This window comes from Phascolarctos cinereus, unplaced genomic scaffold, assembly GCF_003287225.1.
Source record: "Phascolarctos cinereus isolate Bilbo 61053 unplaced genomic scaffold, phaCin_HiC Scaffold_1;HRSCAF=81, whole genome shotgun sequence".
NCBI lineage: Eukaryota > Metazoa > Chordata > Mammalia > Diprotodontia > Phascolarctidae > Phascolarctos > Phascolarctos cinereus.
The window spans coordinates 206,036,872-206,062,668 of NW_027555514.1; the positions used below are offsets into that span (position 1 = coordinate 206,036,872).

The 25,797-nt window shown below is 35.9% G+C and overlaps 1 protein-coding gene across 6 annotated transcripts in view; it reads left to right on the plus strand.

Moving 5' to 3' along the window:
- Positions 1-25,797, plus strand: part of IPO8 (importin 8) — a 149,172-nt gene that overhangs the window by 51,047 nt on the left and 72,328 nt on the right. For all 6 annotated transcript variants that reach the window (XR_013487451.1, XM_020975801.2, XM_020975804.2 and 3 more), the window contains 6 exons: positions 2,360-2,454; positions 5,859-5,943; positions 18,919-19,053; positions 20,583-20,682; positions 24,964-25,040; positions 25,347-25,463. Coding sequence is in view for 5 of the 6 variants with exons in the window: in XM_020975801.2 (XP_020831460.1) it covers positions 2,360-2,454; positions 5,859-5,943; positions 18,919-19,053; positions 20,583-20,682; positions 24,964-25,040; positions 25,347-25,463 (609 nt within the window). In the remaining variant the exon portion in view is untranslated. The remainder of the gene's footprint in view (positions 1-2,359; positions 2,455-5,858; positions 5,944-18,918; positions 19,054-20,582; positions 20,683-24,963; positions 25,041-25,346; positions 25,464-25,797) is intronic.

Sequence of the window (25,797 nt, forward strand, 5' to 3'; positions counted from 1 at the left end):
AATTTGTTGTGAGATGTTGGTCTTTACCTGACTGAAGTTTCCTGGACTACTTTGTAGTTTTCTAAACAGTTTTTTGTTTGTCTCCGTATTTGGAGTCTTTGAGTTTATCTGTTGCTGTTTGCTTCAGCATGTTGCATACCTAATCTGTTTTGCTGATCAGTCTATGTTTTAAGTAGCAGTAAATGGGTTCCCCCTTTCCCCCCAAACACAAATCTGCTTTGTTTGCTTTCCCCCTCCCACTCCTCTCCACCAGCACCAGAAGTTTGAATGATAACTGCTTTGTAGTAATTGCTTTCTTTTTTGAGATCTGGTCTAGCTAAGCCTCCTTCATTCCCACTTTTTTCATTATTTCCTTTGATATTTTTGACCTTTTGTTCCTGCAGATAGATTTCATTATTTTTTCTAACTTTATAAAGTAATCCTTTAGCAGTTTAATTGGTATGACACTCAATGAGCAAATAAATTTAGGCAATATTGTTTTCTTATATTGGCTTAGGATTTCCATGAATAATTAATATTTATTTAAGTCTGTTTTTGTAAAGAGGGTTTTGATGTATATATAGGCATTGGTATAGGCCCAGAAAACCGTCCCCCCCCCCCAACTTCCTTGAGCTTTCCCACTTGGCCCAGTTTCTGGCTGGCTTTCACCTGAGGCATTGACCCATCCTAGTAATCCTTTTAACTAGTAGGTATGGCCGTACCTTATACAGCCACTCCTTGCTCAGTGGCCCAGGTCCCTGGCACCTTCCTGGGGCACCTGGTCCTTCTGTGTTACCTCCCAGTCACCCAAGCTATTGGCCATTCCTAGATGACATCCAGATCTTCCTGTAGTCTTTCTGTATATGTGTCCATCTTGCCACCTTTAAATCATTCAGATTCTGTCTGGCCTGCTCGAGCATTACAAATGCTCAGATTCCTTAAAGTCTGACCAATGCTGAGATTCCTTAAGATCTTGTCCACCTCTTGGTGTTCTAATAAACCTTGTCTTTGGCTGTCAGGCTTGGGTTGAATTCATTCGAAGCAATACCTGCGTCACTATTTGGGGGTCTCAGCACCCCTAAACCTCAACAGTTTTATAGTTGTATTTATATACTGAGTGTCTTGGTAGGTAGACTCTGAAATATTTTATACATTCTATAATTATTTTGAATGGAATTTATCTCTTCCTGCTGGATTTTGTGGGTGATAGAAATTCTGATAATTTATGTAGATTTATTTTATATCCTGTAACTTTGGTAAAGTTGATGTTTCCATTCATATTTTAGTTGACTTCCTAGATCCTCTAAGTAAATGTTCATTTCATCTCTAATAATTGGCAATCTTGTTTTTCCTCTGCTTATACTTATTTTTTAAATTTATATTTATTCTATTATTGCTATCGCTAGCATTTTTATATTATATAGTGTGCACAGCTAGGTGCTTAGTGGTTAGAGCACTGGATCTGGAGTCAGGAAGATCTGTGTTCAAATGTGGCCTCAGACACTTACTAGCTGTGTGACCCTGGGCAAGTCACTTATCCTCTCTTTAGAAGGAAATGGCAAACCACTCCAGTATCTTTGTGAAGAAAAAACCCATGGACAGTATTGGTATGGTACGGTCTGTTGGGTCACAAAGAGTTGGACATGACTGAACAGCAATTTTGTGTGCATATATAGATACCTGTGTTTTTGGTTTTGGGTCATTGTAGCCAAAAGATTGGCAAAATGCCTTTTGAATATGGAAGGAAATTAGGCAACATTGATTTTTCTTATGTGCAGGGCCAGTATCTGCACTTAGAGCTTAGAGTCTGTTGATGGGAAACAACATGTACATAAACAAGTAAATACACACTACATACAATATAATTTGGGGATGGGATCACTAGTCCTGGGTGGTTATCAGAAAAGGCCTTGTATAGAAGGTGCTACTTGAACTAAACTTTGAAGAGTGCTGGGGATTCTAAGAGGCAGAGATGAGGAGGAAGTTCATTCTAGGTTTGGGAGGGGACAGCCTGTACAAAGACATGGAGATAAGAGATATAATGTTGTATATGAACAATAGCAACTAGGCTATCTGGATCATAGAGTGTGTGAAAGAAAATAAGTTTGGAGAAGTAAGCTAGAACTAGATTGTAAAGGATTATAGACAAGGGAAGGTGATAACATTGTTTTTTATCTAGCCAAAATCCATCCTGATATATTAATCTATTGTGATCTGTAAAATAAAACCAAATTAGATTGTAGTTCAGTGTGACTCAGTTTAACCTATTACAGAAGTTTGTATGCTATTATCTATGCTTATGATTTTTATATCTCCAGCTCTTGCCAGAGGGGTTGGCAAATAGATACTTAAGAATTGATACATTCTTTTGTTCTTTTAGGAGACTTTACAGATTGATGAAGATGATAGACCTGAACTGGTATGGTGGAAATGTAAGAAGTGGGCATTACACATTGTATCTCGTCTTTTTGAAAGGTAATATTCTTATGTTTATTTTATTTGCATCTTATAGTGTTTCCTTCATTGTGGGATTCTTCCCTTTTGGGGATATAGAACATAAAGTTATATGTCACTTGGAATCTCAGAGGGAAGTAACTTCTAGTTTTTTTCCCTAAACAGGCTTGTGTTTATGAGAGTAGACAGATTTTGACTTGATGACCTTCAGCAGTTTATGTCAGGCACTTCTGTATGCTTCTCATATAATAGAAATAACATTGCTGTGCTTCTTGGAATTCAGCCTAGGAGTTTTCAGAAAGAAGGAGCAGAATTCCTTTATTCCATACTAGAGTTTGTAAATGATTTGTTTACTTTGTAACCTTTTGAAGGTGTTCTTCAGAAGTTTGTGCAAAATTCAGGTTTTAAACCTATAAGACAGAGAATTGAAATTATTATTACAATATTATAGTACCAAGTGATTAAAAAAATTTTTTTTAACTTTTTTTTTAAACATGTCTTAGTTCCACAAATGTACTGTGAGCAGATATGGCAAATAACTATTTGTATAAGAGGAAATATTTTGGGAGAAAGGTGATTGAAAAATAAAGGAGTAATAGAACCTTTAGAAGGGGATACCTTATTGCAGAGTTGCTTCAAAAAAAATTTTTTTCCTGAGGTCCCTTAAGGATACTTAGCCCGAAAAAAGCTATCTGAACCTCAGATGTGAGTCTAGGACTTATCTTTCTTATCTTTATCAATCTAAATAGTATTTGCTAATTTTATTTGAAATACAATTTAAGACTTTTTTTTGAGTGCTTACAATGTGTAGAGCACTAGAGGTCCTGGAGGAGATGTAATGATTCAGTAAGACAGTCCTTCCCCTCATAGAGCTCATAATCCAATAGGTAGGGGGATAAAAAACATACAAATAAATGTAATGCAAAAAGTTTTGTTATATGAAAGGTACAAACCTAGTGTCATACAGTGTCCAAGGTGGTAATGATCATTTTTGAATGACAGGATGAGGGAAGATTTAGTGAATGAGATGGCATTTGAAGTTGGACTTTAAAGGATTCGTAGAAATTTAGTAGGGAGAAATGGGTGAGGAGCATTTCAGGCATAGGAAGTAGCATGGAGTGAAACACAGAAATAGGAAATAGTAAGCATGTGAAGAGTATAGCTTGGAGCCTGTAGTACTTGTGGAGATGAGACAAAGGAGTGGCTAGAAAAAGCTGGAAAGATCAAGTAATTCCAGATTATGGAGGGCTACAGAGTTTGAATTTTATTTGGTATATAGCAGGGATACATTCAAAGAAATTGGGCATTAAAGGATTTTAAGCAAAAGAATGACGTGATTGGATCAGTGAACCTGTGTAAAGTTAATGTGGCAACAGTATGAAGGATGGATTGGAAGGATGAGTCCATGAAACTTTATGAAATTGTTCATGCAGCTGGTAATCATGGCTTTAACCGATGTTGTGATGTGGGAATAGACAGGAAATAATGGATTTGTGAGAAATTGCCGAGCTAGAAATGTTAAAACTTCACAATTGATTGAAAGTGGGGAGTGAGGGAGAGGGGAGAACCTAAGGTAATTTTTAAGTTCCAAACAAGAATGACTGGGTAAATACTGTTGCCACTGATAGGAATAGAGAAAAAGGAAGATTTCAGACATATTCAGTTCGAAGTGCCAGTAGAACATTTAGGTAGAGATATCCTGTAATGTTGTTGGTGTGTAGGCTCTGAAGAAGGATCACTGTTGGAGATTGTATGTGCTCAATCACCAAGGGAGAGAGCATGGAGGAGTAAAAGGAACTAATGATAGAACCTTGAGGAACACTGTATTAGGTAGTCAAGAAGAGGAAAAAAAGAGAGCAGATAAAGGAGTTAGAGAAGTAGGAGGATTTCCTGGAGAATATGATGTTTTGGAAGAAAAAATGTCCACAAGGTAGAATTAACTAAGTATCAAGAACTGCAGAAAGGTCAGAGAGCACTTGCATTTGTTGATAAAGGAGGTCAACAATGAATTCTTGAAAGTAGTTTCATTAGAGTGATGGGAATAAAAAGATTTCAAGAAGTTGAAGAACAGATATTGAGGAAGTAGAAATATTATGTATAGATTACTTTTTCAAGAAGTTAGGTATATATAAGAAGAGATAAATTGGATGGAGGCCTGATGGTAGAGAAGGGGTGAGGAAAGATACTTTTATGGGTGGGTGTAGCTGAGAATGTTTGTAGGCAGATGGGAAAGAGCCTAGTATAAAGAGAAATGGAAGATTCTGGAGAGATTGGGAGATGAGTTATGGAAATGAAAACTTTTGGAAGGGGTTTGAAGTGAAGGGATCTAAGTAGAAGAGAGATTATTCCATTCTGGAACTATGGGCACTTCTCATATAGGAAAGTAGGAGAGGAAGAGAGGATTGGTGAAAATACTGAAAGGTTTTGAAGTGTGGAGGAGAAAGTATATGTTGAAAGCTGTGATTGTCTCAGTAAAATAGGAAGCTAGGTCATCTGTAGAGGGTGGAAGAAGGCCTTGAGAAGAAAAGTTTTGAAATTGTGTGGAATGAGGTAGAAAATAATTGAAAAGTGGCTTGCAAACAATAGTAAATAACTTAAAAATTTGTAGTTTGTGAGGTATGTACAGTTTCAGTACTTTCTCTGACATCCCTGGAGTAGGACTGGATAAATCTGAATGTTTGAATCATTCAGGGTTCAAGATTAGAAGATCTATAATGGTAAAGTGTGGGAGGAGAAAGTAAGAGATAAAAATGGATGGGTGAATCATCATGGTTGCCTACCATAGGGTTAAAATTGGATGTGAAACCAGAATGGGGGAGAGGCATACGTCAAGGGACTGGAGATCAGATGAAAATGAAGGTACAATCAGTGTGACTGAGGGACATGTAAGTTTAGAGGGAATTTCAGAAATCTTCAGAATTTCAGATCTTGGTAGATAGTCAAATTTAGTTTGTGACTGAAGCTAGTATATGGCGAAAATGGAATGCAGATAGAAGTCACTATGAAAGTTGAAGAGATTGAATTAAAGGTATTTGAGTCATCAGCATGTATATTGAATTCTCTAGGATTATGTCAGGGGATAGGGTGGAGAGAGACCCTGAGATGGTAAAGTCATCTAGGAAGTTGAGAGAGTAACCTTGGATTACTCAAATAGTAGATAGCAGCTGGGAGAGAGATGCTTTTCTTCATCCTTGTAGTTTGTGGACAAATCTTAGCTCTTTTGTTTCTTGTGACAAAAGAATCAAATGTCCACCTTTACCTGTACTTAGGACCAGCCTTAAATTTATATATGGAAATTTTTTTTCATTTAACAAATATTTACTGATGTCTTTTTATGGGGAAGACACTGTTCTCATTAAGTTCTTACACTTGCTTTACTTTTAACAATTCAAGTATTGAAACTGTTTCTCTATGTGTGTTTTAAGATATGGAAGCCCGGGAAATGTGACCAAGGAATACATTGAATTTTCAGAATTCTTTTTGAAAACTTACGCAGTAGGAATCCAACAGGTAAATATAAACTTTCTACTTTTTAAATTGAAGAGTATTTGTGTTGTGGACTTTGAGTTTGTTATCAATTTAAAAAATAGATAATGACTCACATTTACATAGTGTTTTAAAGTTTATTAATGTCCTTTCTTCACTACAGACTTAGGAAGTAGGTATTAAGAATCTGTAAATATTTGTTGAATATTTATAAAAATTAGAGTAACATCTTTTGAGATACAAGACAGTCAGTTTTATGACTAGAACCCTTGGGACTTCTGCCTTCAAGGAATTCTGGGCTTGGGACTGAAAAGGACAGAGCTTACTTATAATCTGATTAATTTTAAGAAAACAGTGAGCCAAACTGGTCACCAGTCTAACTTAGGCTTTCTCATTAACTCTCCCTTGTACTTTATGTAAGTCAGTTTCTTTGTCTCTGAGCCAAAAATCTTTAGTATCATCTATAATTTAGCACTAATTGGGGTTTGTTGAGGAAGGACAGAGCCTTAAAAAAAAGGTTTGAGGTATAGGAGGCAAAATATATTAATGAAAAAATTAGGAGTCCCAGTTTGAGGAAAAATCTGTGCACATGTTAGGTATTCTTAATATTTTATTTTAGATCTTCACAAAACAAGCATATGATTGTTTTGAGGGACAATATCTACATTTGAATTTTATTTTATTAGTTTAAGTAATTTATTTTTAGTTTTCACCATTGACTTCCATGAGATTTTGAGTTTTAAATTTTCTCCCCCCTCCCATTCCCCCCCCCCATGGCATACAATCCAATATAAGCTCTACATATACATTCATGTTAAGCATATTTTCCCATTAGCCATGATGGAAGGAACAGTTAGAACTAATAGGAGGAACCATGAGAATGAAACAATAAAACAAAACAACAAAGGAAAAGGAGAGCAAATAGTATGCTTCCATCTGCATTCAGACTCCATATTTCTTTCTCTGGGTGTGGATAGCAATTTCCATCATGAATCTTTTGGAGTTGTCCTAGATTCTTGTGTTGCTGTGAAGAGCCAAATCTATCAAAGTCAGTCATCTCATAGTGTGGCTGTTACTGTGTACAGTGTTCTCCTGGTTCTGCTCATTTCATTCTGTATCAGTTCCTGTAAGTCTTTCCAAGTTTTTTTGAAGTCTGCCTCATCATCATTTCTTATGGCACAATAGTATTTCATTACATTCATATACCACAATTTGTTCAGCCATTCCCCAATTGATGGGCATCCCCCTCAATTTCCAATTCTTTGCCATCACAAAAAGAGCTGCTATAAATATTTTTGTACATGTGGGTCCTTTTCCCTTTTTTATGATCTCTTTGGGATAAAGACCTAGAAGTGGTATTGCTAGAAGTGGGTACATTTGGATTTCATTGCATTTGTTAATTCCTAATTGGTGTCTTGGTCCTTTTTCCTCTTGTATATTATAATATAAATAATTCAAAAGAGATATAGATTCACATCCCACTTCTGACACTTAACAGTTGGATGTCTGTAGACAAATTACACGTTCTTTTTGTCTCAATTTCCTCTTTTGTAGAAGAAGGACAGGAGTACCTGTAGTACTTGCTTTACAGGGCTATCATGAAGATTATCTAAGATTGTAGTTGATACATTTTGAGTTGGAAGGAATGTCAGAGGCTTTCTACATCAGTTCTCAATGAGGAAACTGAGGCCCAGAGAGGTTAAATGACTTTCCCAAGGTCACATAGTTGGCAGAGCCAAAATTTAAACCCAGGTCCTCTGACTTTAATTCCAGTGATGGGGTGATGAGATGTAGATCCCTAAAAGAAAAAGACCATGTCTTTGAAAGCAATGCAGTCCCTGAATTTTCCTACACAACTCAGTCCCTGTCATCTTTCCTTAGGCATTTGGCCCATCCCAACCCACCTAGATACTCAATAGTCCTTTTAATAGTCCTTTCCCTGTGACTCTGTACCGTTTAATTCCTACCACTTAATTCCTTTCACTGTTGCACCTGGGCCTACCCCAGGCTATTTACCACTCCTTAATCCCATCCAGATCTTCTCACAATCTTTTTTTGTATATCAGTATCACTGTCACCCCCATTAAGTCACAAGATTCCCTAGGAATCTCACCTATAGGCATACTCCTATTGGCATTACAGTAAACTACCCCCTGACTGAAAGAAGACTTGAGTGGTTGAATTCTTTCCAGGCAGACTCTCTCCATGCCCTTAAATTCCCAGCTCCCCAAACCACAACACCAGCACTGTAGACATTTTATCATACTACCTCCCTGTTACATATAATGTAAAAAAATCCTTATTAAATGTGGGAAAAGCTTTATGGACCTGAATTCTATATAGAAGTTAGCTGCTAATAACTGTGATAGTGTGAAGGAAATTTCTAGCCAGAATTCTCAGTTAAGAACTGAGAATATTAGTACCAAAGATTCACAGAATTTGAGAGGTAATGACAAGTGGTAATCTAGTCTCAGCTTGACAGCCTCCAATAAGGAGAAACTCATTACTTCTTGAGGCAACCTATTCCTTTTGGAATAGGAATTTTTGGACAGCTCTCATTGTTTGGAAGTCGAATCCCTCTTCTTATGAGCCCTTTGTTGCCATCAGAAGTCTAACTTGGGTTAGACTTGTAGGGGTACCAGGACAAGAAGAACCACAATATGGTAGCAAAAAGGACTTTTGTTGAAAGTGATAGGGAAAAAAAAATTAATAGATAAGGAGCTTCTAAAAACAGATAGAAGACCCAACACAATCGTTGAAGTCTGTAAAATGAGGAGGTTCGATTAAATAGCTTCTAAAGTCCTTTCTAGCTTTACATCTATGGTCTTATAATCCTATTGATAGTTTCATTGTCCATGGTATCTTTAAGCATAATGTATTCTCCCTGTTTATCTCTTGTCATTGTGAATTTTTGTTTGCTTTGTGTGATAGCATATTTCCGACTGCTGCATTTTGAAATCATCTGTTGTCTAGTAAATTTTTTTTTTCTGCTTAGGCAATTGGGATTAAGTGGCTTGCCCAGGGTCACACAGCTAGTAAGTGTCAAGTGTCTGAGGCAAGATTTGAACTCAGGTCCTCCTGACTCCAAGGCCAGAGCTCTATCCACTGTGCCACCTAGCTGCCCCAATCCATTTACATTTAAGGTTACACTTAAGCCATTGAGTTTGAGTCTTATTCCATTTATTTCTTTGATGTTAATTTTTATTTCCTTTCTTTATCAGCATATTTTCCCTGGAGTTAGTCGTGTATATTATAGTACTTTGATGTATCTCTTCTCAGTGGTGTCCTGTCCCTTCACTCTTTCCATTTTTATTGCCTCAAAGTCATCCCAAGCTCAAAACCTAAGAGTCATCCTCATCTCCTCACTCTCTCTCACATGCCTCCATCTAATCAGTTGTCAAGTCCTACCTTCTTAACACTTCTTGAAAGAGGAGCTTCTCTCCTCTTTCATTCCCACCCTGCTGATGCAGGCCCTTATTACCTCTTGCCTGGACCATTGCAATAGTTTTCTGGTTGGCTTCCCTGCCTCAAGTCTTACTACATTCTAGTCCATTCTCCACTCAGCTGTCAAAAAGACCTTCCTGAAACCCAGATCTAACCATGTAATCCACCTATTTAATAAAATCCAGTGGCTCCCTATCACTTCCAGGATGAAATATAAAATCCTGTTAAGCATTCAAAGCTCTTCATAACCTTGTGATTTCCTATTATTTCCAATCTCCTGACTTGTGTACTTTCACTGGCTTTCCCCCATTCCTGGATTGCTCTCCTTCCTCATCTGTCTGGCCTCTCATATCTTTTCTGGCTTGCTTAATATCCCATCTTCTGCAAAGAAGCCTTTTCTGATCTCCCTTAGTGCAAGTGCTTTTACTTTTAGATTATCTCCAATTTATCCTGTGTATATCTTGTTTGTACATTGTTGTTTGCATATTGTCTTCTTCTTTAGACTGTGCACTCCTTCTGAGTAGGTTCTGTTTTTTGGGGGCTTTTTTTGCCTTTATATCCCCGCCCTTTGCACAGTTCCTGGCACATAATAAAAGCTTAGTAAATGCTTGTTGAGTTGAATTAAATTGAAAGTAGCCATAGGAACCTTTCACCATTACTGACTTTTAGGTAGAAGCTTCATAGATCCAAGTAGGCAGTCCCTTTTTTCATGACTCTGATTAGGAAATATGTAAGTTTTGAAATGTGACAAATAAAGGAGTTCAGCTGATTGATCAGGTTCTAGCAGCAGTAACTACCTGGATGAACCAAGGGTTAGATTATTTTAATCTTAGACTGACATAGACTAGTCTCATTGTTTAGGCTTGAGGGAGACTTGTGGGTCCTGTGAGCAACACAGTAAAGGACTAGACATTTTCTTTGTTCCCCACAACCTATCAAAACCTATCTGAAACAGAAATTATGCACCAAAGATAAAGCAACTTCAGATGTCTCCATGATGTAGGACATCTGCAATACAAAAATTAAAATAAACAAGCAAACAAAACCCCTCCCATGAACTTCTGCTAATTGACTCTGAAATCACCTGGTATCCTCCCCCATTTCTCATTGCTGCCCTTGTTGCCCTGAGTCCAACATAACCTGTCTTCTTGAGTTTCTATATTTTCCAGAAGCACTGGACCCAGAGTATGCATGAGACTCTGAATGTGCCAAGGATGAAGTACCCTCTGAGCTGATATAATTTGTTGTTGCACCCCAAGCCAGACTCCTCTTGTGTCCTTGGGAGGCAAGATAGGCAGGCGTCAGCCAGTCTATGCCTGCTGGGTAGCAGTTGTGCAGCTGGGGTCCTTTGCAGATAAGCCGAACCTCCTATCTTTATAGTCTAGCAGTTTCCAAGGGAAAAGAATGCAGCTTTTGTCATCACCTTGATCCTCCCTGTGGGGAATAATCTTGTCTTTTTTCCCCATCTTTGGTGCACTGTTTCCCTTCCCATGTTATGCCACTTCCTTATATCCCCTCCTCCCTTTGTTCTGCTATTATAAAAATGAAAACTTCTGCAAAGACTAGGAACTTTTTGTTCTGGCTTTGATTTCCACATGCATGTTCATTCCTTTGTAAAAAACCTAGTTTTCATGTAAGTTTTGTGAAGGTGTGATTTCTTGTTGACACTCTTCAGGAGTAAAACAAAAAAAAAATTCATGTCGTCTTAGCACCCAAAGCTCTGAATTATCAATACAGTACCAGCAAGGTGTCTCTGAACTTGTCAGAGGAAATGGGACAGGACTACAGGATAGTACACCCACTGTGTGTGTGTGTGTGTGTGTGTGTGTGTGTGTGTGTGTGTGTGTGTGTGTGTGTGTGTGTGTAAGCCTGAAGGAAAGAGCGCTGTTCTGACTACCCAAAAATCATTTAATTATTCCAGAGACCTAAACTGGTTTGAATTGCTCAGTGTGGGAGGTGACTGAGGTCCTTTGACATACATCCTCCAAGAAAACTACCATCAGAGAGGACCTTCAGAAAGTTAATAGGGGAAAATCAGGAAAAAAAGACTGAAAGTAGTAAAGATTCCGGGAAGAAGATAACTCAAAGACTTTGAACTTAAGCAGATAAGTCAACAGGGAAAATATTAACAACTTAAGGAAATATGGCCTCCAGAATTCATAAGTGAGCTATGTGAATAATTGCTGTAAAGAAAATGACAACACTTGTTGACACAGAGGATCCTGTTGAATGTATAGAGAATATGGAACTACAACATACTATTCCTGAGTGGTTTAAAAGAGAAATGAGAATTATAAGAGCAGACTTTATGACAAAACATGATGGGCAGAATAGAAAAACTGCAATCTGGGATAGTGCTTCTTAACCACAGGAACAAATGTGAGAACAACAGATTAGGAATACAAATGTACAGAAATGAAGGCTGATTTAGAAGTGAAGCAAAAAGAAAACAAAACAATCACTTTAAAATAAAATATGCTTGCCATAGAAGCAAAACATACTAATCTCAAAGACAGGATGTGGAGAAATAACCTGAAGATCTTAAGTCTCCCTCCAAAATATGACAGTACAAAAACCTTTAACACTACAATGTAATATATGGTAGAAAAGAAATACTCAGAACTTCTAAACAAAGAAAATGAAGTACCAGTTGAAAGAATTCACAGATCACTTCTGGAAAAAAACCCAAGATTGCACAACTACATGTATACACCAAATCACTAATAAGAGAAATGCAAATTACATTAAACCTGAGATTTTACCTCACACCCTGAAAATTTGCAAAAAATGACAGTATATTGTAATAGTTCCTTTTGGAGGGAGTGTAGGATAATAGGCACTATTAGCTTAGAACAAGACTTTCCTAAACTGGAATAATTTAGAAAGAAGTTTATTATGCCATCTAGCAGAGGGGAGAGCTGAAAGAGGATGACTGATTCCTCTTGAGTGTCTGTAATTACACTTTATATAGGATTCAAACAAAGTAACAAAGAAACAGTACCTTATTTGCCAGTGCAGAGGCAGTTTCCAAATAAGACACTTGTATTGCTTGAGGTGTACAGTGGGACAAAAATTGCATTCCTTTCATCAGTCTTCAGAGCTGACTGGGTTTCTGGTCAGTATAAGGAATTTATTCTCTTAAGGAACAGGTTTAGTTTCCCAGACTTGAAAGGCTAGGTTTAGACAATCGAGTAAGGTTCCCCTACAATTTCCGTACTTTGATCTTTAAGCCCAACATTCCTATACTTGCGGAATCAAAATTATAGAAGCAGATAGCTCAGTTACGGTTTAAAGTACCCTGAGTCTGTGGAGACATCTCCTTAACTACTCATCTTATTAAGGGATTGATAGAATTCCTTTAAGGATTAATACAGACCAGATTCATGGCAATTCATAGCTAGAGGGATCAAATTGAGTAAGTAACAGGAGTAAGGCAGGGGACTTAGAGTGGTACCAGGAAACAAGGACACTGCTCCGTACAGGAAGATTTCCCAGACATTGAAAGAAGACGTATGCTTACAAGTTTCACCAAACAAAAAAACAAAATAACAATAGCAAAAACTTACAATTCCATGTTTTATTCAGTGTCATAAAAGTTGAACAAACTCAGTAGTTAAGCATTCAGTCCATAAACGGCTCGACCCTGGACAACAGTTTATATTGATTAATACAAGTATGAGTTTCCCTCATTAATCTGGGGTTGTCCCAAAGTGATTAAGTGTAGGAATGATTTTAGGTGACCAATTTTTCTCAGTTACTCAATAAACTAAATGGATAAAGGATTCTGTGTTGGCAGATCACATGGTTCAAATGATGGCCCTTGAATTTGCTGTTACTAGTATAAAGTCACAGATGGGGGTATCCAGTTTATTTTCAGAGAGTCACAGGAAGGTAAGAGAGAGACAAGGAGAGAGAGAGAGAGGAAAAAAAGAAAGGTCTCCTGGAGGCCTTGCTGAATTAATGGATGGTGGTTCTTTCCTTCTCCCCACCTCTGGCCAACTTTTGTTTGATTAGTCTAAGAGGACTACTACTCATTTGCCCATAAGGGTGGCTAGGCTAAAAGAAGTTACACAGCCCTCTAGCTTTTTTGAGCACCCAGAGTCCTCAGTCCTAAGACCTAGTCTGGGGTGGCTTGATTGTTCCACCTGAACCATGAGGGTACTCACTGGATTCTCACTGTGCAGAGGAATCTTTTCTACATCTGTTCCTACCTCTTGGGTCTATCATCAAAGATCCTACTTCTGACACTAATTTATTAGCCAAGGAAAAAAAACATTCCTAAACTGTAATAATTTAGAAAGTTGTTTATCTGTTTATTCTGTCCAGTGGAAGGTAGATCTGAAAAAGGGTAACCCACTCCCCCAAGTATTAATTACACTTTACATAGGTTTCAAACAAAGGAACAGGGAAACAATAACTGACTGGCTAGCATGGAGGCAGTTTACGCATAAGACCTGTGCGTTGTTTGAGATGTGTAGTGGGAGAAAACTCCTTACGTTCTTTGAATCAGTCATTACTTCTGACTGGTTTTCTGGTCAGCATAATCTGGGTCCAGAGTTAAACATTAAATAAATCTGGTCTCTGAGCATCAGGTCTAGTCCAGCCATGTAGGGTTAGGTTCAAACAATATAATAAAGTTTTCCCACAGCTAACTAATTCATTGTCAATGAAGTTTTAAAGTAGTAGGATCATTTCAGGAAGTAATTTGGAATTATGCAAATAGTATGACAAAAAACATCCATACTCTTTCAACCAGCGACTCTATTATTGGGCTTGTGCCCAAAAGAAGCCATCTAGAAGAGGAATATACAACATATACACCAAAGTATTTATACCAGCACTTTTTGTGATAGCAAAGAATAGCCCATCAGTTGGAGAATAGCTAAACAAATTATGCTATGTGAATATAATGGAATATTGCAGTACTGTAAGAAATGATGTGTATCTGATTAATACCCAGAAGTATGGAAATATCTACATGCAGTGATGCAGAATAAAGTAAGCAAGAGCTAGGAGAACAATATGCATAGTTACTATACCAATGTAAATGAAACTAACAACTACATATCAAAATCCCAAAAATAAATGTAAAAGGAAAATTATAAAGATCAAGCAGGACTCAAGTGAAGGAATATGAAAGGACATCCCTCAACCCACCCCTTCCTGGATGTGGGAGATCCACAGATGTACAAATTGGACATATTTTTGAATTTTTTCAGTGTATTAGTTTTGCTGATTTTTCCCCTCTCCCTAAAAATTCTATTATATGGCATGGCTTTCTGGGAGGGACAGGAGAAGGATACTTGGGGTAACTGTGATGATGTGAATTTTCTTTCCAAGTCTTAACTCCATTGTTCTCATTTCTTTTCAGTTTTTTTTCCCACTATGATTTCATTTTAGAGTTATCTTCCTTTTCTGGGATTGTGTCTTGGATGTCTTTGTCCTTGTAATCTCTGTCTTTGTCTCTATCATTTTGTCTGTCTATCTTTCTGACTTTGTTTTCTGTCTCTTTGTTTCTGTCTGTTTCTTTCTTTCTGTTATTTAGTTATTCTTCCAATAATCTGCTTCAGGTAACCCTGTGATATTGCCCTGCCTGGGATCTCTATAGACTAAATCTATCTTCCTGGACTCTCAGGAGACTCACTGGTGCTGCTATCAGGACTGACTTAATCTCCTTACCGTCCAAAGGTCTCTTAGTCTTTTCTAGCACTGCAGTTTGAAAGCATTGCTTCTATGGTGATACGCTTTCCTTTATAGTCCTACTCTCACAGCCATATGTTACTACTACAAAAATTATGGTTTTGATTATACAGACCTTTGTTGGCAAGTTGGTGTCTCTGCTTATTATACTGTCCATATTTGCCACAGCTTTCCTTCCAAGGAGAAAGTGTCTTAATTTCATGTCTGCATTTGCTATCTTCAGTGACCTTTGAGGCCAAAGATGTAAAATCTGACACTGCTTCTTCCATTTCTTCTCATTCTGTTTGCCAGGAAGTGATCAGACCAATTGACAGGACTTTCATTTTTTTGATGTTTAAATCCATTCTACCAAACCTCTTTGTTTTTCAGAATTTAACCTCCTCTCTTTTTGACTTCTACTGGAGAATTGGCTTTAGGGGAAATTCATTTTTATGGGGCCAGTTATTCAGAACTTCCAGTTTTATTCACCTAAAAACAGATAAAGGGCCTTGAGTTGATTGAACCTACTTTGTAAGAGTAAATCATCTGTCAGCTGTCTACTTTGATGAAACTTGCAGTTGACAAATACTTTGAATTGTCACTATTACCGCGTGACCTCTGCTGTTGTTCTCATGATTCATTGACTGCCTTTTAAAGTTTCTCCTTCAACTGCATAAATTCTTACTCTCTTAATGCCCTCTAGATGAAGTCTCTCCCTGAGAAGTAGTAGCCTGGGTTGTAATAGAAGCAAAAGTGAGTAAGAGGGCAAATTGGAGCTTTTATAACCAAGGCTTTCCTAACATCTACTACAGTTTCTATTTATCATCCATACTCTTTTTTTTTTCCCTATTGCACCAGTCTTGGCAGCATTTCAATGCATTTTCAATACATTCACCTGAGAAACCTTTGAGTCAGAGAGCATAATTATACTTTCTACCAGAAAGCTATTAATCTCTTATTCCTTTAATTTTGCCTTTTTCACTTGTGTAATTATTAGATCCATTAATCATGTTTACACTTTCAAGACATGGTCTTTAAGGGTCAGAAGCTCATTTGCCCTCTGCCTCTAATGTAAAAAAAAAAATAACTGCCTATCTTTACTCTCCTTGGGTTGGCAATGCGTCTTCCAAAGCTTGTCACAAAGAGCAGTAGAATACTTGATTCTGCCCTGTGTTTAGTTTCCCTATCAAGCTCCTCAAGCATCTAACTCATCATTTCTATAGGTTGAATGGGAGCTTTCCAGTTATTCTACTGAAAGGGCTCCCCTTAAGTCTTTCACAGTACTTTAGCTGTGGAAAATCAGGGTACTGGTCTGGTTATTTGCTCACCCAGGACTCCCTTTCTTCCATAACATCCCCCCTTCCCCCCAAAATAATATCAAAGCCAGCTATTTTAGGCCAGTACTTACTTAAGCCAATCTGGTGATTCAGACTTAGGAGATGAAATGTACTGAGCCGTGTGTAGACAATAACATTTAACAAAAACAACTTTGTTATTCGTGAAAAATTAAAATAATACAACTTCTAGTTTAAAAAAATATGGAATGCATCTGCCCTTTGCTTCTACAGTATCCATGTTAACTTGTGTCAGTTCGATAAAGTATTCCCCCCACAGACCTTACAGTTAGAAAGTAAGCAAATAGCCTTTCTGCCAGCTTAAAGGATCACCCCAATCTACATACTTCTACATCTCAATATGAGAGAGAAATGTTGGAGTGAAAAGGAAAGGAAGAGAAAGCAGCTCAGTTTTAGGCTGAGGATGGATGAATTCCTCCCTTTGTGTTTGTTTCTTCTCAGGAAAGGCCCCCAATGCTTCACTCACCAGAGACACAGAATAAAAATCGCTCCCACCGCCTACATATACTACTTGGCTGAACAGGTTGTTGTCCTACCCCCCACCCCACCCCTCCAACAGATTTTACATAGAGTTTTCACTGGCTGAATTCAGACAACGGCATTACTATAGCTGGAGAAGTCCTTTGTTCTGCCTTTTTTCCCCCATATAAAATCATCTGCCAGTTTACTCTCTCCTACACCCTTCAACTAGTTGGAGATGTTATTAAACCTCTTCCTTGACTGCTTCTTGTCTGGTTCCTCCATCAAGGCATCAGTTGTCCTTCTGTGAGTTCTCTCTAGCTCATCAATTATCCATTTTTGGTGACACCTAGAATTGAACATGATAATTTGAATGTAGTCAGAGTAGAGCAGAATACTAACGTGCTATTTACTGTAGAGAATGTAATACTTGACTCTTCTCACTGTCTCTCACCCCTACCCACCTCAATATTCAATCTGTTGTCAAGGCCTCTTGATTTCACCTTTGCAACATTTCTTGAATATGTCCCCTTCTTTCCTCTGATTCTACTACCACCCTGGTGCAGGTCCTATCACCTCACTCCTGAGCTATTGCAGTAGCCTGGTGGTTGGTATCTGTACTACAGGTCTCTCCCCACTCCCGTCCATCCTCTATTCAGCCACCAGAGTGATTTTCCTAAAGCACCTGCCCAACCAAGTCACCCCCTACTCAGTAAACTCCAGTGGTTCCCTATTTCCTCAGGATCAAATACAAAATCTCGTTTAATGTTAAGAGCCTTTTATAACCTAGTCCCCTTTCCATTCCAGTCTTCTTATACCCCATTATGTACATTGCAATACAGTAACACTGTCCTTATTCCCATTTCATTAATTAGATTTCTCATTTATTATTATTAATGAAAATAATAATTATTATTAATAATAATTCTGCCTTCCTACGATGTTAATTTGTGCATACAGTATGTGATTTCATTATGAGCAGTACCATTAGTGACATTCTTTTTACAGAAAGTCAGCATGGAATTTGGTATCATGAAATGTGTTCCCCACTGTTTCAGGTGTAGCAGATTATTAAATTGATAAAATGGATGCTTGTTTGAAGTTTATTATAATGGAATTTTACCAGTCTCACTTCTACAAGTTTATTTTTCTTATAGCTCTAAATATTTTAATGTCAGTGTATCCGACACTATAAATTCTTCTTATTGGTTCTTTAATTTGTATATTTACAAAATTTTAAATAAATGCCAATTAAAACATCAGAATCTTCTCTATTGGAAAGAACTGTATTTTATTTTAAAAAATAAAATCCAGTTTTATTATTATACTTATTTTAACCCAGTCCTGAGTCTTGAAGCTGACTTGCTCACTAATGGATTTTGTAAACCTAGAATTTAAGATAATATGAACTGAATTCATTCCTTGATTCATAAATCAATTTGATTATAAATCATACTGTGCACGTTCAATTCCTTATTTGGATTGCTCAGTCAGGTCCTTAGAACCTCCATTTTAATGAAAATGCCTAAGCCAACTACTTTTGTACTTTTAATTCCACTGTGGACTTCCCTATTCTCCTCCATTACCTTTTCTTTCCCATCTTGCCTTCAGTTTCCTTTTAGGTGTTTTCTTCTCTTATTCGATTATAAGCTCCTTTAGGGTAAGGACTGCCTTTTTCTTTTTTCTTTTCTTAAGCATAGTGCCTACACATAGTGACCCTTAAGAAATGTGTTTTGAGTTGACTTGACACCCATACCACCTATTTTCGTACTACATTTATGTTAAGGGTACATTATTTTATTTAGCCAATTCAATAATAACTTGGTATATGTAATAGAAGGAGCAGTACTTCTACTTCTAAGAGATATAAAACCTGAATATATTCTGCATTCTCCAAACTTGAGCTGCTGCTCACTGAACCTCATTGGATGTCAGTTTTGTCATCTATAAATTGAATGGGTTGGTATACCTTGTCTTTGAAGTTGCTTCTAGCTCTAAAATTCTGTGACTATAGTCTATGTGTATAATACATTTTTTTTTCTTCCCTGAAAACTTTTCTTAGGTACTTTTAAAAATTTTAAACCAGTATAGACAGAAAGAATATGTAGCTCCACGTGTTCTTCAGCAAACACTGAACTATCTTAACCAAGGGGTAATTCATTCTATAACCTGGAAACAGATGAAGCCACATATACAGGTCAGTATCAACCTAAAATTCTCAAAATTTGTTTTCTGCTTAAATTAGAGCTTCCAAATAAGATAATGTTAAGTTCTATATGAGATATTTTCAATATCCTTAGATGCTTAATAGTGTCAAAAATAAATGGGATGGTTTGATATGATTAAGAGGAAAATTGAGATCATTGATATTAAAGCGAAAGGGCTGGAGCAAGAGTCAGAAGATCTTTGTTTTAGTTTCAGATTGTACCATCTGAATGACTTTGAACAAGTTACTTAGCTTTTCTTAATTTTGGTTTCAACATGGGCCAAGTGATAATGTCTTCCTACTCTACTTTGCTGGGTTGGTAGGAGGATCAAATGTGGTATATTATAAAAGCATTTTGAAAACTGCTGAACAAATGTGTCTACTATTTACATAATAGTGAAGTTTCTTAGAGGGTACTGTAATATTTCATATTCTGTTTGTAAGTTCTTTCCCCTTTGTGATTCTGTAATGACAGTCACAAGTTTCTGTTTTTAATATGTGGTGTTCATCTTAATGCTAGTATTTAAAGTTGTGACTTTGTGTGAGATAAGGCAGATTCTGAACAAATCCTCTTTTCTATATAAATAACTTGGGTAATTGGAAGAGATTTTAGGAACTTAGTTAACAAATAAATTTTTTTTTCTTGATTAGAAACATTAGAGAAATCCATAAAATTTTCTGAATCTTTAATATGGTGAACATAAAAATGGTTTCTTAAGTGTTTGGGGAAAATTAATTGTGCTATATTTTTTGTGATAAAAATCACATCTGCATAGCTGCAGTTACCATATTAGTCTTTTAAAAATATTTTTTACATTATGCTTTATTCTGTTATACTATAAATTTACCCACTTGTTCTGCTGAAGAAACGATATTTTCTTGCAAGAGAGAAAAAAAGATACTTTTAACACCCTTTTTACCTCTCACAATGAAGATATTAATTTTTTAGTACTTCATTGCAAAGTTGAAGTGATATGTTGCCTCAAAATTGATTCAAGTTATAAAAAAATTCTTTAATACCCTACAGAAGTGTGTTTTGTGAGACTGATACAGGGCTTGGGCCTCTTGGGTCTTTGGAATCATAGAATCTGAAGCTGACAGGGATTTCAGAAACCATCTAGTCCACCCTGTTATTTTTAAATAATGTAATAAATAAATAAATTTGAGGCCGAGGAAGATTAAGTAACTTTCTCAAGGAGACACAGGGAACAAATGCCAGAGGGGGAATTTGAACTCAGGTTTCCTGTCTAAAACCAGTGCCCTCTTGGTTTAATTTATTATTTTATATTTCTCTCTTTGAAAGCCTTTTTACTTTTTTGCTACTTTTTTGAGCCTTTTTTCCTTTGGTCAGTGGATCTTTACAAATCTCTTTTTTTCATATAGCGAATACAAATGTCTTTTTAAAAAAATATATATAATCATTATGGACTAAAGACATTAAATAAATGTTAAGATGATAATGATACTGCCAAAATGTAGACAAGCCTACATTCTTTTGTTTTGGGTTTCCTTGCTCTTAGAATATATGTGAAGATGTGATTTTCACTGTGATGTGTTATAAAGATGAGGATGAAGAGCTATGGCAAGAGGATCCATATGAATATATACGAATGAAGTTTGGTAATTGAGATGGTTTTGTTTCTCACCTATTGCTCTTTTAAAGAAGTTATTTAGATTAGTTATTAAAATTATTTAAATTAACAGATCTATTTAGCTATACACATAAAATTGCATTATATAGAATTGATGTTATGTATTTTATTCCTAAAGTTATATTAGTGTGGCAGTGGGCACAGACTTAGCTTAGACTTGGAAACTTTGTGGTGAGAACTTATGTGTATTGCCTTGTTTATGACTTTTGCATCCCTACATAGGATGATCTCTTCTGAATCGAATGATTCTTTGTTCTGAAAATTCCTATTGCCTTCAATTGTTTTAAAGAGGTGTCAGAGATTTCTTTTGGTCTGCTCTGCCCTGATTATCTCAGAATCTTTCTTGTTTTAATTAAATATTTTACCTTCCCCCTCCCTTGTAGTCACTTGTAAAAACAATTTTTTAACACTCATTAAAAAATTTTTTGAGTTCCAAATTCTCTCCCTCCCTTCCCCCCACCTCCCACATTGAAAAGGCAGGCAATTTGATATAGCGCGTACCCGTCATACAAAAAATATCTCCAGGATAGTCATATTGTGAAAGAAAACGCAGACAAAAAAACCCAAGAAAAATAAAGTAAAGAAAAAGTATGCTTCAATCTGCATTCGAACTCTCATCATTTTTTTCTTGGATAGCATTTTTCATCACAAGTCTTTCAGAATTATCTTGGATCTTATATTGCTGAAAATAGCGAAGTCATTTATAGTTGATTATTATATAATATTGCTACTACTGTATATAGTATTTATCTGGTTCTGCTCATTTCACTTTGCATCAGTTCATGTAAGTCTCTCCAAGTTTTTCTGAAATCATCCTGCTTGTCATTTCTTATAGCACAATAGTATTCCATCACAATCACATACAACAACTTGTTCAGCCGTTCCCCAATTGATGGACATTCCTTCAATTTCCAATTCTTTGTCACCACTAAAAGAGTAGCTCAGAATCTTAATGAGACTTTGTATACTTGGAACTTTTTTTTACAATGAATTGCTAGAAATATATTTTTGGGGCCTGGTTGCCTCAAAAGAGGACACCCCCCCCCGATAGCTACTAGTTGTTTTAGATCTGAGTTCTAAAATTTTTAGATCTGAGTTCTGCATTCCACAAGGTGTGCTGAGGATATTCTTTGGCAAATCTTTACTTCAAGATTATTTTCTTACCAATTGACATTTATGTTAAATTATTAGGGTTTTTTTTTAACTGTTGTAATCCTTTTTTTTTTCCAAGTGAAGATGTCCTTTTAAAGACACGTCTATATAATTCTGAAGGACTTATGATGATGAAAAATGCTATCCACCTTCAGAGAAAGAACTTATGGAGTCTGAATGCAGATTGGAGTATACTTTTTAAACTTTCTTTGTTATTGTTGGGTTTTTTTGGATCTGTGTTTTCTTTTGCAATATGGCTAATGTGAAAATGTTTTGCTTGAATGCACATATATAATGTGTATCACATTGCTTGCATTATCAGGGAGCAGCATGGGGAGGGAGAGGGAATTTAGAGCTCAAAATTTAAAAAATAAAAATAAACATAAAAATAAAGTAAAATCTATAAAAAAACCCTCAAACTTATGAAAAACGACCTTTTAATTTGTGGTCTTTTTTACCTTCTAAGGCTTACAGACAGGTAAATATCCTTGTTTCCCCCGGCTTTCTCTCTCTCCTTTTCTCTTGTCACTCTTTTTTGCTGATAAAGACCAGAATGGCTTTTTGAATGGCAGTCTCTTTTTTACTTTCTTTCCATGATTACTCTTTTTTGAATTAAAAAAAATTGATTTTAGTAAATGACAAATAAAATTGGGTAGTAGTATAGAAAGTAACAGTTGTAAACAAAGTTGTGAATTTCTGTTATGTTTAGCTTCCTTTTTAAAAAGATAAGAAATCTAGTGTCTGACTTTCAAAGCTGTCTTGCTTGTTTGTAATTCTTTCTGGACTTCCTTCTTTTCACTTTTCTGTGTTAGAAAAATGCTTAATTAAGTATTCCTTTTTGCTACTGTATTCCCTAGTAGCCCTACTATTTCTCTCCCATCTACTTCTAAATTGGGAGAGAGAAAAAAAGGAAAACTCTTGTTACAAATATGTATAGTCAAGCAAAACAGACATTGACTATGTCAAAAAATATATTTCTTATTCTTTGTCTTCAAACCATCACAGATCAGGGTGTGGGTAGCATGCATCATCATTGGTTCTCTGGAATTATGTCTGGTCATTGTCTTGATCAGAGTTCTTTCAAGTCTTACAGAGTTTCACAAAACAAAAGAAAATTCCATGAAATTTCTCCCCTTTCAATTTCACAACCCCAACTTAAAGGCTTTAACAAACATTGTGGTTATAGATGATGAGATTTATCAAGTAATGTATTGTTTATGATGGGGATCATAGCCAAATCTTCTTTGTGAAAGGTGAAAATGGCTGGTCAGTGGATTTCTCTAAACTGCTAATACAGCCTGCTGTCCATTCTACTTATTTCACACTTGCTATTCCAAGTGCTTATTTCTTTGTGTCTGGGTAAAAGTCTTTCTCCAAAACATTTTCTCAGTTTTCCTTAGAAATGTCACCAAACTATAGTTCATTTGGTTCTGTCAAAGTGCATCATGACCCTTTTTCTCCCATGGCAGTTAATTGTCAGTTTAAGATTTTTTCTTATCTTTAGCAAAGCTTTCCTAATTTTCTGTGGTCCTTTTAAAGGTATAATATCATCAATATCCAAAATCTCTTTGGAATGGGCTATTTAAGCTGGGTTAAAACAATCTATTTATATTGTTAGCATGTATTTGTTTAGCTTCTCATATGTCCTCACAATATTAATTTATCCTTAATGATATCATTATTATCCAGCAATGATATCATTAAATCATTTTTTCATATTATATATTTAGAAGCTATATGTGAATTTTCTGTTAGTTGACTGATATTTTGTTAGTCATGTGTTAGAATTGAGTATGTATATACTTATTTTGTCTGAACCTCTGATTTCGTCAGTATGGAGCACTCCTGGGTAGAAACTTTTTCTATTAATCTAGAATAGCAACTTGGTTTCGATTTAGAGTCAGAGAGTGGTCTGGGACACCAAGAGGCTTGGTGATTTGCTCATGTTCACAGAGCTAGTATAAGTCAGAGGATTTGAAAGCATGTCTTTATATTGCCAGGTCTGGACCTCTCCATACCTTGGGTATATTACTTATGGTTAAAATACTTCTTCCTTCCTTATTTCCATTCTTTTTGACTAATTTGTAGTCACCATGATTTTGTATAGATTTTTACTTGTTGAACTAATTGTAGTGAAGAATAATTGGCATATTCATCAATTAGGGAGGGTTGTGTTTATACTTCTACTATAAATTATAATTATTTGTTTGCAGAAAGCTTTCCAGTGTTCAGCAGTGACTTGCTATAGATGATTGCTTTTGAATTCTACCGATATTTAAATTTTGCTTATTATGTATTGAAGAAAAGACTGAGAAAGTATCTTTACATACAATAATGGACATTTTCAAATACTTTGAAATTTGTTAGATAATTTTCTTGTATAAGCTACTCTTACTGAATGTCTTGTGGCAGAATTCTTTGTACCAAAAATTTCATGATCTAGAATGCTTTATTAAATTTCAAGTAAATTTTTATGATTACTATTCTTCTGTGTTTATGCTAATTTTATTTTCTTTTTTGTGAAGCAATTGGGGTTAAGTGACTTGCCAGGTTATACAGCTAGTATGTGTCAAGTGTCTTAGGCAGAACTTGAACTCAGGTCCTCCTGACTCCAAGGCCAGAGCTCTGTCCACTGTGCCACCTAGCTGCCCTCATTTATGCTAATTTTAAGAAATCACTGCAGATAAGCTTTATTATTTATTTATTTGTTTGTTTCTTTTTGGTGAGGCCATGGGGGTTAAGTGACTTGCCTAGAGTCACACAGCTAGTGAGTGTTATGTGTCTGAGTCCTGATTTGAACTCGAGTCCTCCTGACTCCAGGGCTGGTGCTCTATCCAGTGTGCCACCTAGCTGCCTCCAGCAGATAAGCTTTATAAATAAACTTCTGTTGTGTTACAAATGTTTTTTTCAGTAGATAGTACCTGTTGCTCTGAAAGACTTCTCTTTGCTTCAGTTTTTCTTTATAAAAAGCAAGTATCTTACAAAGTAGAATAAATTTTCCTTTTCGTAATATGTTATAAAGTAAAAAGTAATTGCATAAGGCTTTATATCGATTAAAAAATTATTATACTAACAGTTTAATTATTTGAAATCTTAGATGTTTTTGAAGATTATGCATCTCCAACAACAGCAGCTCAGAATCTGTTATATACTGCAGCAAAGAAAAGAAAAGAGGTATGCAGTTTATCCATTTTAAAACATTTTCCTAACTGAGTCTTGGCAAAAGAAAAATATTGTTTGAAGTCAGTTATTTGGGAGTGTTTTTGTATCATGAAGAATGGAAAGTGTTTATTGTTATTGGTATTATTTTGTTACATTCTTTAACATATTGTATCGTCTGTATTAGACCGATAAATTTTTTAGTAATATGATTGTTTTATGAAAACTGCTTTTAAATTTTGGGTTTTCAAAAGTGATGTTAAAGTGAAGAGGCATTTTAGAATTCATGTAGACTAAAATTGATATAATTCTTTTCTTCAGGTGTTGCCCAAAATGATGTCATTCTGTTATCAAATCCTTACAGAACCGAACTTTGACCCCAGGAAGAAAGATGGAGCATTGCATGTGATAGGTTCCTTAGCTGACATTTTATTGAAGGTTAGGATCTTAAATTTAACACTCTTAATATAAGTTTAATAGAGTTTTCTCTTATTTTGATTGGAGAGTGAATAAGATGGTTTGGTAGATTGAAACTTTTTATAGGGCAAAAGATTCTTTTATTTTTGAAAAATTATAAGTAATGGTGGCTATGTTCTTGTTACCTGGTGTATTTTTCAACCAAATGTGGTCTCTGGAACACTTTAAAACATGACTTAAAAAAAAAAAACCAGTCAACCTTTGCCCAACACCTAAGCTTAATGTTTTTAGGGTGAATATTGGTTATCTGTTTTGATGGAGCAAATTTGTCAATGAATGTTTATTTTAAATAACA